This window comes from Nakaseomyces bracarensis (assembly GCF_045282275.1).
Source record: "Nakaseomyces bracarensis strain CBM3 chromosome Unknown Scaff11_0, whole genome shotgun sequence".
Taxonomy (NCBI): domain Eukaryota; kingdom Fungi; phylum Ascomycota; class Saccharomycetes; order Saccharomycetales; family Saccharomycetaceae; genus Nakaseomyces; species Nakaseomyces bracarensis.
Genome location: NW_027263957.1, coordinates 65,585 through 78,685, shown reverse-complemented (window position 1 = coordinate 78,685; position 13,101 = coordinate 65,585). Strand labels below are relative to the sequence as shown.

General features: G+C 35.2%; 6 protein-coding genes across 6 annotated transcripts; 3 read left to right on the top strand and 3 right to left on the bottom strand.

The window, feature by feature from the left end:
- Positions 1-453: 453 nt before the first annotated feature.
- On the top strand, positions 454-954 carry MXR2 (peptide-methionine (R)-S-oxide reductase; the record flags this gene model as incomplete). The annotated part of the gene is made up of 1 exon (XM_071053230.1): positions 454-954. One exon carries the CDS (start codon positions 454-456, stop codon positions 952-954), a length of 501 nt encoding a protein of 166 aa, XP_070910638.1.
- A 282-nt stretch (positions 955-1,236) lies between these two features.
- Positions 1,237-2,325, bottom strand: LSB5 (Lsb5p; the record flags this gene model as incomplete). The annotated part of the gene is made up of 1 exon (XM_071053229.1): positions 1,237-2,325. One exon carries the CDS (start codon positions 2,323-2,325, stop codon positions 1,237-1,239), a length of 1,089 nt encoding a protein of 362 aa, XP_070910637.1.
- A 1,168-nt stretch (positions 2,326-3,493) lies between these two features.
- Positions 3,494-4,837, top strand: SRO9 (Sro9p; the record flags this gene model as incomplete). The annotated part of the gene is made up of 1 exon (XM_071053228.1): positions 3,494-4,837. One exon carries the CDS (start codon positions 3,494-3,496, stop codon positions 4,835-4,837), a length of 1,344 nt encoding a protein of 447 aa, XP_070910636.1.
- A 1,273-nt stretch (positions 4,838-6,110) lies between these two features.
- ATG22 (Atg22p) lies at positions 6,111-7,730 on the top strand (the record flags this gene model as incomplete). The annotated part of the gene is made up of 1 exon (XM_071053227.1): positions 6,111-7,730. The coding sequence occupies one exon, from the start codon at positions 6,111-6,113 to the stop codon at positions 7,728-7,730; it is 1,620 nt and encodes a 539-aa protein (XP_070910635.1).
- Positions 7,731-7,925: 195 nt separating this feature from the next.
- On the bottom strand, positions 7,926-10,355 carry GID7 (glucose-induced degradation complex subunit GID7; the record flags this gene model as incomplete). Its single annotated transcript, XM_071053226.1, has 1 exon — positions 7,926-10,355. One exon carries the CDS (start codon positions 10,353-10,355, stop codon positions 7,926-7,928), a length of 2,430 nt encoding a protein of 809 aa, XP_070910634.1.
- Positions 10,356-10,861: 506 nt separating this feature from the next.
- On the bottom strand, positions 10,862-12,082 carry GLK1 (glucokinase; the record flags this gene model as incomplete). The annotated part of the gene is made up of 1 exon (XM_071053225.1): positions 10,862-12,082. The coding sequence occupies one exon, from the start codon at positions 12,080-12,082 to the stop codon at positions 10,862-10,864; it is 1,221 nt and encodes a 406-aa protein (XP_070910633.1).
- Positions 12,083-13,101: the final 1,019 nt, after the last annotated feature.

The following is a 13,101-nucleotide window of genomic DNA, read 5'->3' as shown; positions in this document are numbered from 1 at the left end:
GCTTATATCAAGAGCTGAATATAGTGTTTGGAGAGGGAGAACCACGCAAAGACATGTTTTTTTTTTACAAAGACAACAGATCAAATACCATATTCACAATATTCCAAATTGCTGTCCTTTCACCAAATGTGGAGAGCAATATAGAGTTTTTCAGTATAACGTCATTGAATGCAGAGCATATCTCAATATACATTGATCAGCAGAGAAAGCGAGCTCTAATACATTTCGGGAAGTCGGCACGTTTGCTTCGAGGTGTTCTGTGGATTGGAAATTTTCCGCTTGGATTTTTCCGAGAAATCACTAATTTTTCATCAAATGACGTCATTTAAGGGCTTGGGTAATTTATAATGGTTGAAGGAAGAAGTTAAATATTGATTGCAATGGGCATTGATGAGTCTCATCTTGACAAAAGGACTTAATAAACAAACTGTAAAAAAAAAAGTATAAAAAGGTATGCTAAGAGCAGTTGTTCCTAGAGTTATTGGTATTGGATACTACAACAGAAGAAACATATCAAGAACAATGCTATTTGGAAAGAAGGAAGAGAAGGAATGGAACCCGGAGTTGACGGAGGAGCAGTTGTGGGTGTTGAAGGACAAAGGGACGGAACCAGCTAACACTGGTAAGTATTTATACAACAAAAAATCTGGTGTGTATCACTGTGCCAATTGTGATACACCACTTTACACCAGTGATACAAAATTCGAATCCGGGTGTGGATGGCCATCCTTCAACCAAGAAATCAAAGGTGCCTTGAAGTATAAGACCGATATTAGTCATGGTATGATGAGGACGGAGATTTGCTGTAAGAAATGCGGTGGCCACTTAGGTCATGTGTTCAAGGGAGAAGGATGGAACAAGAGACTGGGTCTACCTAACGATGAAAGACATTGTGTGAACAGTCTTTCTTTAAAGTTTAAGGACGGACAAAAAGAAAAGATAGATGTTATGTGAAAGAGCTTAATGCTTTTTTAATTAATGTCCTTCTATACTTGTCATTGTTACTGTTAACAGTATCATATATTCATGAAAATCAACTAATATTTGAATCATTTTTTTATCTAAAGTTTACTAATCATGTCATCATTTTTGGCACATGAGTACTTCCAATATTACAACGTTAATTAATTACATATTATATCTCTTTAATAATATTATGACAATTGTTTAATTTAAAAAAATTCTATTTTAATAAAGAAAAAGGAAATGACAACACCGCATCTAGATAAAGAATAATCACAACTCGTTGTGGTCTCCAAAAGGGTTGGAAGCTGTTGATTGAGGTACAGAATAGATTGAAGGTGCTCTGCCGTCATCATCGTCACTATCTTCGTAAGCAACTGAATCCTCTTCGTCATCGTCGAAATCATCATCTTCATCATCCGGTTCACCTTGCCCTAATTTATCACTCTTTTCATCGTACTCGGTTAATGCAGCAACAAGCTCATCATTTGCTTGGATCAAACTACCAAGGAATTCACCATCAGTGATAACTTGAAGATATGCCAGCACTTTCTTCCTAATCAACCTCGCCTTGTTGAAGTTCTCGGTTGCTTCTAAATCATTAGTTGAGTATTTTCCTGCTGGTAGCGTCAATAGAGAGTGTTTTAAGGCCACTGCTGCAGCCAATGCATCACTAATAACAATTTTTATCTTAGGGGCGTGCTTTTTGACATCGATGCGAGGTATTCTATATAACTTATCTTCTTGAGTTAGAGCATTCTTGCCGCTAGAAGATCTACCGCCAGAGCTAGGACTATCCTCAATAGTTTCAAACGGGTCAGCCTGGTCATCCAAGAAATCATTTCTCCTGTTCTTTCTTCTACTAGATGATCCTGATCCTTCAGCCTTTTTTCTGCGGTAGTCCTTCTTGACTCGGAGACATATATCAGCAATCCTGCCAAATGTCCTGGTGTTTCTCTTTCCTATGTCTGCGATATGTTCATACCATTGGATCATGTACTGAGCACATTTTGCGACAATACGAGAATCGTACCTTTGCCCGTTACCATCAGTGTTGGAGTCTAATGCAATAACTTCGAGTCTATCCAATAGTTTATCGTCGTTATAGAGCACGGAAAATTTAAATTCCTGGGAGATGAACAGGTCTAGCAAATCTAGAGACCTTGATTGCTTCAGTTTTGACCCATACTTCAACTTCTTTCTCAGAGCTCTTGCAGCTTCTTCCTGGTTAACTGTATCTCTGAAACCAATTAAGTCTACAATATTCTCTAACTCTACCTCCAGAGAATAATCTTTAGAAGACACAGCACGGTCAATTGTAGTGGTTATAGCAGTGTATGGATGTTCCGTTAAAAATCCCATATTTATTTTATACTAGGTTTATTTCAATTCAATTCTGATGATATATGTATGCTGAAATTAAATTGAATATTATAAATATTTGAGCTTAGTTTATATACTATTTTTAATATATAACCTACCCCTCCCTTCTTACTCTCTCCCTCCCTCACAGTCCCCTTGATCAGTCTACATATAAATAAGAAAGAGGGTACAAGTCCGGATATTACCCACGTTATCTCTATCGTAGAATTATACTTGAACAACCCCACTTGTTTTACTCACTTACTCCTCTATCCTTATTCCCCTCCTCCGACGAAAATAAGAACTACCAGCAATTCTACATATGATATTATTAACACAAGCAATGATATTTAGTAATATTGTCAATATAATATAATCGATCACATATATAGCTGTTGCATACAGCTCCACAGGTGAGAAATACCCATCCAATGAATAGTAATCACGTGATAGGAATATATTATTAGTTACATCACATGATTAGTTACGTAAATAGGTACAGCAATTTTATTATTTGTATAGCCCGAATAGGAAATACACTAAAAAAGTAATATTCTATATTAAGTTGTGCCGCGTGTTCTATATAAGAGCATATGAAAAAACCCTTGTCTTAGAGATCATTGTAGAAAAGTCTTCGAGAACGAGAGAAAGAAAAAAAAAAATGAAAAAGGAACGCGTAGAATAATGTAGAGAAGTATATCAAGGAATCTCTGAAGAGAAATTACGCAGGGTGAGTATTTTTTATTAATTGCTTTTCGGAAAAATTTTTTCTTTGCCCAAAAAGTTTTTTTTTTTAGCCAAAATTTTTTTTTCCTCGACAACTCAACTCGCGATGCGATGCGATGAGCATCGACTGAAGAAAAAACAAAAAACTAGCAAACAAAATATATCAAATAATTTTTTTTTTCACTTTTTTTTTCTTGTGAAACAGTTTTAATATTTATAATAGTTGGAGTTTTTATCAATTCAATTATTCATAATTCAAACAATATATAGAAAAATCAAAAATTAAAAAAAAAAAAAACTGAACAAATCAAATAAGTATTAGTTGTAACTAAATAACTCTTGGAAAAGATATCAAAACAATTACAACTATTTTAATCTCATTAGAAATAAAGAAAAATAAAGAAAATACTTATTGCAAGAGCAGAAAAAAATTTAATTGATCATGTCTACTGAAGTTGCTGCCCAACCTATTGCTGAAGAGCCAAAGAAGGTTGTTAAGAAGGAGTTGATTCCAGCTCCAGCTCCTGTTAACTCTCCATGGAAGGCAGCTGCCTCCACTGGCGATGCTGATGCTGAGATGCACGTTGCCGAGTTGCTTGATGCTTCTAGGAAGAGGAAAAACAAGTCCCCACAGCCGGCTATGAAGTCCTCTATAAATACCAAGTGGGTCCCAATTCAGGTATCTATCACCGTGTCGTCTAATGCTAACAACAGTAACAACAACAGAAAGTCCAACAACAGTAACAGAAAAGGTGGAAGAAGTGCGCCAAAGAGAACGTCTTCTTTCCCACCTCAAGGTGCTAACAACAACAACTCTCAGGTGAAGGGTAATGCCAAGCCAACCCAAAGAGAACACAAAGATCAAGCTAGAAGACCTCAAAGAACCTCTTCGACTAAGAAGGTTGAGGCCCAAGTTGAAGGTGTTGCTGCTGAGGATAAGAAGGCTGAGGAATCTACACCAGTACCAGCTGAAGAGCAAATAAATAACCAAGAAGAACAAACACAAACGGAACAACAATCTAAACCATATCAGAATAACAACAGAAGAAGGTTTAACAACAGCCCTCATCAACACCAAAACAAGCAATTCAGAGCTGGTCCATCTTCAGGTAGCAGCTTTAACAGTCACCGTCAGCATCAGAATGGTCAGCAATCCAGTGGCCGTTACAATAAATATTCCAACCGTGGTAACTCTTCTCATCGCCCACATTACAACCGTCATTATAACCGCCCAATGGCTAAAATTCAACAATCTTTCTACCCAATGCAACCAGTTATGATGGCCATCAACAATGTTGCCAGACAGATTGAGTATTACTTTAGTGATGAAAACTTGGCCAAGGACGAATACTTGAAGTCCAAACTATCTAAGGATGGTTACGCTCCTCTAGAGCTAATTGCTAAGTTCTACAGACTTGTTAATATGTCATTCGGTGGTGATGCCAATATTATTCTAGCTGCTCTTAGAGAAATTGTTCAAAACCCAGCTGCCACTGTCGAGGTTGCTACTGGTGCCGAACAAATAATGAGCGAAGAAGGCGTGACTTTGTCTCCTCTATCTCCATACTTCATTCGTGCCAAGGAGTTCTCTAAGTGGGTGCCTGAAACTATTGAAAACAACTTTATTGCTGAAAAGACCCTGACGGAAGGTTCGCTAGATTCTTTCATGGTTCAAATGCCAACTCAACAAGAAAGAAATGTTGAACATCCAAGCAATGAAGAGGAACAGACAACTTCCCAAACTGAAGAAGTTAAGGATGATCAAACTTTGAAGGAATCTAACTAAGGAGTAAGAAAGAAAAAAATTAAATACCCACATTATCAAAACCAAATACGCTGTGAAGAGTAAAAATAAGATTCTAGTCAACTATAACATATTTGTTTTTGTTTTGTTTTGTTTTGTTTTTCTCTTCATAGATTTGATATATTTTGACATTAATTTTTATTGGTATACTGAATGAGACTCTCAGATAAATTACAACAGCATATGTTTTGACATTTATTTCTATTTTTATTTTTATTATTATTATTTTTTTTCACTTTTTGTTCCTGCAAACTTGTTTCCTTTTAGAAGATTAAAACTCATTGCATATTTTTTTTTTCATTATTGTTTATTACCACAGTCATCCACAAAATATTTTTTTACTATTAATTTCATTATTAATTTACTCTGAAAATTACATTCGAGACATATACCTTATTTGATCCAATTTTATTTTATTATTACTATTTTTTCAATTATCGAAAATGCAGAAGATATGAATCCTAATGATCTTTTTTTTTTTAATTTTTTTTTTTTTTTTGCTCCGACCATAGCATATAACTGTCCTATGAATAAAACGGTTCTCTTGCCAGACTTGAACATTATTATTAACAAGTCCATTCTTCCTTTTTTATTTTTACTAATTCTAATTATTATTACTTCAAATATCCAAAAACTAAAAAAAAATTAAATCAAAAACCTGCAAACAACAATCAATAAATGCAACCGAAATTAAGAAGCTAAATCCATTCTCAAACCATAGATCAATTTCGTGTTGATTAACTTCCTTTGTTCTGAATAGAACAAGAGGTTCAATTACTATTTTTTTTTTTTTTTAATATTGTATACTAAGAACAAAAACCTTCTTTATTCAAAAAGAAGGAGTAAACTCGACGAATAATTACTAGACTATAGACTCATAATAATCACAATACTAATACTTTTTTTTCTCTGATAAAAACTAATTCTATTGTTAACAGTTATATATATAATTAGATTATTTGTATGTCACGTGAGCGTGTGTACGTACAATCAAGTTGTTTGTCAAATGATAGAAAAAGCAAATTAGGGACATGTCTAACAAACCATTCCTTTAATTAAAAGCTATTGAATGTCCTAAAAGAAGACTAGTAAATCAAGAGTTTGCTGGTTGAACTTAAGACAAATAATAATAATTCAACAAATTATCAGAAGTAAAGTTAATTAAGGGGAGAAGTTTTTACTAAGAGCTGAGAGTAAACGGATTTTCCATTAACACAGATATCAGATTAGACACTACACTATATTATATTCTCAAATGAGTTATGGTTCTGTTCCTAATGAAGAAAGAGTTAGTGATATGAATGCCGACACAGTATTAGTCGGGACCGATGTGGTAAAAAAAACCAGGTCTAATATCAAAGGATGGTATTTATATGCGTTCTCAAGTGAACCATTTGTTGTTTCTGCAGTAGCAACGTACGTGCCTCTTCTCCTTGAAAGGTTTGCTAGAATTAACGGGGTCTTATTATATGATCATGATGTGCCTTGCCCTGCAACTACATCCGAAAAATGTGTACTTGGCTTATTCAATGGCAGACTCTATGTGGATACATCAAGTTTTGCACTGTATGTTTTCTCTTTAAGTGTTCTATTTCAGACTGTTATCGTAATTACTGTTTCAGGAATGGTTGATATGTGGAAAACGGTTACCTTTAGGAGTAAGATTCTTACATTATGTGGTCTTGTCGGTGCCACTGCAACTATATTCATATCCTTGTTAAACGATACCCAATACTATTCGTTAACTGTCTATTACATAATTGCCAACTGCTGTTTCGGTGTGATAAATGTTGTTGGTAACTCATTGCTTCCAATATTTGTTGATGATCTTGTAAAATTCAAACCAGACGCAGAGGCTTTGTTAGAGCTAAATTCTGAAGAGTATTCTTTAGTTTCAGACGATACAGATTCGCTTACTACATTGATTAGTGGTAGAGGGGCAAGTATCGGATATTTAGCTGCTCTGACTGTACAAATAATATCACTATTACTAGTACGATTGAGTCCATCAAAACAAGATATCCAATATGCTGTTTTTTTTGTTGGCTTATGGTGGGCAGCTTGGCAATTCCCAATGTACTGGTTATTAAATGATGTAAGAGCTTCAAATAGGCCACCCGCAGTTAATAGACTAGATTCGACATATTTACTCCTCTATCCATCCTTTTCATCTGTATTCAAATGGTCATCCCTAAAATACGGCTGGCAGTTACTAATTGAGGCTTTTAAGCATGCTCGTCTATTGAGAGATGTTATGATATTTCTACTTGGGTGGTTTATTATTAGTGATTCTCTGACTACTATTAACTCGACTGCTATCTTGTTTTCAAAAACGGAACTACATATGTCCACTACGCATTTGATAGCTCTAAGTATAACTACTATGATAAGCGCAATGATTGGCGCCTTCATGATACCACAGTTTTTATCGAAAAAGCTAAAAATGTCCCCACAAGGTACAATGTTGAGTATCATTTGTTGGGCAAGCTTCATTCCATTTTATGGTATTCTTGGTTTTGTTTTTGAATCATTTGGACTGAAACATAAATTTGAAATGTTTGCCTTGGGAATATGGTATGGTTTATCAATGGGTGGTCTCTCTGCTGTTTCCCGGTCCTTATTTAGTATCATAATTCCGAAAGGAAAGGAATCAACATTTTTCAGTCTTTTTAGCATAACAGACAAGGGCTCGTCTATTGTTGGACCATTTATAATAGGTCTTATTACGGATAAAACGCATAATATAAGATACTCATTCTATTTCTTATTTATCCTATTAATTGGTGCTATTCCAATATTTAGATCCTTAGATGTAGAAAGAGGTAAAAGGGAAGCTGAGGAATTGAGGAATATTGAAGTCAGCAGGGCTGATTAGGAGTTATTCTGTTCTATTGTGAGCATTTTTTTATTCTGATATTAATAGAAATATTTATGAAATTAATTAATGATTTTAAGTGATTCAAAGAGTCTATATGTAGTTAGGGCCCATTATTTATAGTAAAAAGTGCTGTTTTGTTTTTTTTTGTTTTTTTGTATTTGTTTTTTATATTTGTCTGATCAATTTCACTATTTATTCCTTCACAAGTTTCCATATTTTTACATAACCGTCATCACCACCAGAAGCAAACATATTCTCATTGGCAGGATTCCATGTTACAATATTACAGTTTTTACCATATTTCTTGTTACTACTTGCAGGCGGTACTTTATCATTCACGTGCGCTTTCAAAACTCCTACAATATTACCCCTTACTCTATCCCAGATGTAAACCTTTCCATCTTCAGAACCACTAGCCACAAGTTTGTTATCATAACCAAAACATGAACGAATAATAAACTGTTCCTGTTTTTGTCCGTAATACTTCTGAAGGAGTAAATTTTCCTTATAATTCCATAATTGCATTTCGTTAGATTGCAAGTTAACCAAAAGTAATGAATCCAAATATGAATCATATGCTGAACCCATCTTAGGAAGGGATATACAAGTCATATTTTTTTCAACATTCAATCTATTCACCAGAGGATATATGTTTTTCAAGTAGTCGGACATATAATCATGATGCCCTTCTAGTTCACTAGGAAGTTTTGAGATATCATAAATATCAATTTTCCCTTGATGCGTCATTAATATTAATGACTTGTCGTCATAACTAATCTTCAAGTCGTGAACTCTGGGAAATACTTCGGCACTACTAAAACTAGAGTCCCGTCCACCATTCGTGAAACTTGGAGGGCTTGCTCCGTTAGATATGTTGGTATTCAAGGAACTAATTTGATGTGATACAGATGCAGGGATTATAGTATTCAATGAGAAACAACAAACAACTGTAAAAACATTCAAATCATATATTGCTACTTCCCGGTCAGGGGATCCCACGGCAAATTTTCCCTTATGAGCCTCTGTATGAAACCAGTCACAACACCAGACTCTAACAGGATTGATTGAATGATGAGAAGGTGATCCAGATCCAGATCTCGAATCAGTTGGAGAGCTCGTACCAATTCCAGCCGAGGTATGAGATGTTCTATCTGGTTGAGAAAGTGGATCCGTAGTCTCATCATCACCAACATCTAAAGATGAAGCAGGATCCGAGCGTAGTCGTTTAAATTCCTTTGCGGGTAAAACGAAAAAAGAATCTAGTGGATTAATCACCTCTGCAGTAATGCTGTTCTCTGTGTCAGGGTTTACCTCTATTGGTTCACCCTCCATATGAATGTCATAAATGTTAACGATCGCATTAAATGGACAAGATACTAGGTATTTGCTATCAGGTGAGAAAGACAAATACAGGACGCATTGGGAGTTACCGGATAGTATTTTGTAAACTTGAAAATCCTTCTCAACATCATAGATAAAAATCTTTCTGTCTGTCGACGCATCAGCAGAAACACTAGCTAAATATTTACCATTTGGTGAGAATTGGAGATACCAAACTTCATCGCTGTGCTGAGTTAAAGTTGTCTGAGATTCGAAGTTGATGTGTTGGAAATTAGTACTGTTATCTTGAAGTAGACTATACTTAGCGCCTAATTTTGCATCATTTGAATTGTTAATTTCAATTGTATTACTTGTTGATCCTTCTGATAAATTAAAGACGTCTTTAGATCGTTGGTATTTTATAGCTTGTTTTAACAAGGTCAGTAATCTTCCTTTTGGAACTAAATCATTAGGATTAATATAAGAAGAAATTGACTGTACTAAATTTTCCCTAGATTTTGTCAGCGAATTTGGCCAAGTTTCTGATCCAACTATTTCATTAGGGCAGGTGATTAACGTGGACATTTCTCTTAATATATTTTCTGGCACAAACGTGTCTTCTTCGTCCTGGAAATCCATTTTTGATAAAAGAGGCTCCCATAATTCAATATATTTACGTACTGTGCCTCTAAGTAATAGTAAGGCGGTGCTAAAATCCTTATTTTCAAAAATTAGTTCCAAGAAAACTTCACGACATATAAGTATAGATATCTCCAAGATACGTTTGATCTGGTCTACATTGTTCGAGTTAACTTTTTCTCCTTCAATGAATTTTGTTATACCTTGGAATACTTCAAGGTTTAAATTTAGTCTTTCTATTGTCTTTGCAGGATCTATTGGGTTCATTATTACATTTTCAATTTTCATAGAATTGTTAGAAACCTTTGATTCTTCTAAACCATTAAAGTTTGACTGTATATTCAGGAGCTCAGATAAATTTAAGTCATCGGCCAATCTCCCATTCTCTAGAGGCAGTTGGGCCAATACACTAAAATCAATGTTCTGGTATTTCCCTGTCCTCACCCACCTGAAAAGATTCTGAACAATGCTAGATTCGACTTGTATGCCTCCACTTTCATCTTGAAGCTTGATAGCAGAGTCCTCATAGCCTAACTCCTTCAAACTATGAATTAATAACTTCGTCAGTTGGACTTTATCAAATAGTTGGAAATCCTCCATGGGATCATCTTCATTAGGCCTATCATCGTACGAATTTTGACTCGATGGATTCGTAGCAGTCATGATGTATTAGCCAATTGTCTATGCTCTTGTTTGTTTCTTGATTCTTTTCACAAATAAGTACCGAAACCCAAAAATAGAATAATTCAAATTAACCTTGTAGCAATGAAAAGGTCTGACTCCTAGGTAAATATACTAAAATATTCAAAGGTACCTTACTGTTAAATATTCAATAGAATGCTGAAGTACAAGTCTTGACTGTAGTTTAACGAAATACGCCCTCCATTGACAAAACTCTCCCTTTTAGTCACTTTGATTTGGGGGTAAACGGCTTCCAAAGAGCCATAACGGGCTCACCCACAGTGCCTAAGCCGTCTTGGGACCCTTTTACCCTTAATCCGGGTAATATTAATTTACCACCGTAAAATTCAATCACGTGATTTTTATTTAATAACTTACTCTTAATTATACAATAGGTCAATCGAAACTAATAGCTATGTGTATGTATGTTATATTCATACTTTGTAACTTTTGTGCAAGCGTTGTACGTTATTTTTTTCTCTGTTGAATCACTGGTATACTAGACATGCAGTTCCTATTTCTACCGCTTCTGTGTGTATGTTTATAGCAACTTTCTTCGCAATTTCTGGACCGAGAGGTGACCTAACGAGAGCTTTGATGAATTCTTCTTGGTAACCTGGAAATGTTTCTATGAGATTTCCGTTACAACCCACACTAACAAAACCTTGGCCATAACGACTACTTTTTCTTTCCTTTATGAGATTCATGACGGTGGCTATCAGTGGCACAGCAGCGAGAGTTGCAGATCGATTGGTAATCGCTTTTATAATTTTCTGTATTATCCTTCTTTCCTCTACAGTGGTTTCAAGTTGCCATTCCTGACTGATAACAAGTTTAGCAATTGAAAGTTGTGGACCATCATCGATGACAATATGCGCCAAAGTATCAATATTCAATTGAAAGTGTGATTGCAACGATTCTGGTAAGGTACTGAAACCTTTGTATTTAGTTAATAAAAGACCTTTTTTATGCATTGTTACCAATACATTCCTGACATTCTCGGCAATGAAATCAGCTGTGATCAATCTGTCAAATCGGTCAAGTACAGTGGAATCAAAGGACGTTTTCTGAACCACCTCATTCCAGTAAGGACACTCAAGAAGACCTGCCCTCATCGGATTGGTTTTTATGAAATTTGAATAGGTGTCTCCGATGTAACAGCTAGCCAGCAAATGTGTTCTATTCATTTTTTTAGAGTAATTCAGGAAGTAGCTAGTAAAGTTCAGAACCGCCAAGGCTTCTGTAGTTCTCTTAATACAAACGTCATGTATTCCTGCAGTGCGCAACTCATTTTCATAGAGGATACCGAGCTCTCTGAAACGGTACGGATAGTCCTGAACAACTAATGGTAAAGTGAACCCTGAATCGTACAAATGCGGCAAGTGACATCTCAAAAACTTCAATGTAACACAGCACATCCTTTCTGCGAGCCACCGCTCACTCCGAAACTGTTGTGAAGTAAACATCGTGCATTGCTGTTGCAGTACGTGTGAGCCTTCAAAATTGATCCGCACCAGAGTTATCTTGAAATACGGTTTTTGTAAATACGCAAGTACTACATCTCCGGCCTCTGTGCCGGACCCAAAATTATTCTGAAATTGCAGCACTTCCATATTCTGCGAGAAATATTTACATATTTTACACAAAGTCGCGTCACTGATCAAGTACTCATGAATAATACTAGCGATGGCCTCATCATCTGACTTCATTTCTTTTAATTAATTTTTTTATTATTATTATTTAAACTTACGCTTTTCTCCTGCGATATCAAATCTTTTTCTATTTGATGGTGTCATATATAATTTTGTCAAGATACCCCCAGTATGTGCATTTGACGCTTCCATTGCTTCTAATATTTGCCCTTAAACACTGACACAAAAATCTTACGGACAATAACATTCTTCGAAGGCAAAGGATTTACATAAAATAAAATTTTATTTGATGTTCTATGCTTCTTTACACACATTTCCCCGCACACAAAAGAGAAAGGTTATTTGTGCCTATAATTTAATTAGGTGTAAATTAATTAACTTATTCATCCCACTCCCCCACGCTTATTTCTACGTTAATACAATGAATGAGTTTTTGAGCCCTTGCCGCCCTTCACCCTCCATGAAAGCACCCCGTACGTCAGGAAACTCCATTAAAATATTAGCCATGCTTAAATTTTTGCTGCAGCCCCGGGATAATTGATTAGGTTACCCTGGAATACATCATGTATGTTTATCTTTTTGTACGATTGCAAGTCTAGCAGACTTATTTAGAAAGGTCCTCGTATCTACAGCAACATATAAAGGCAACAAAGGAAAAAAGAGAATACTACTATTTTTATCTTTTCTTGATTTACGGTCAGGTCAGTTAGGAGTTTTTATATTGGGGCTGGAAAAGAAAGGAAAGTAGGGACGGGTGGAAGAAGAAAATTTATCAAAGTGTTGTACATTCACTTCTAATACTTTATTTGTATATCAATTAAGACATTGAACATATTGAAAATTGTGATTGTTTAATTTTAGAAGATAGTTGTGGAAAAGTCACATAAAACATTTTTCTCGATCACTAAAAAATAAAAATATATAGAAACTATTTCCTTGAATGGAAAATGGGAGTATAAAGGCCGCTGGTGGTACCACTATTGATCCTCTATCCAATTTTCTTTCTTTTTCTTTCTTTGCTATCTATCTTATAGTTTTGTAGTCTTGGGTATTTTTGTTGTAGTATATATTTGAAA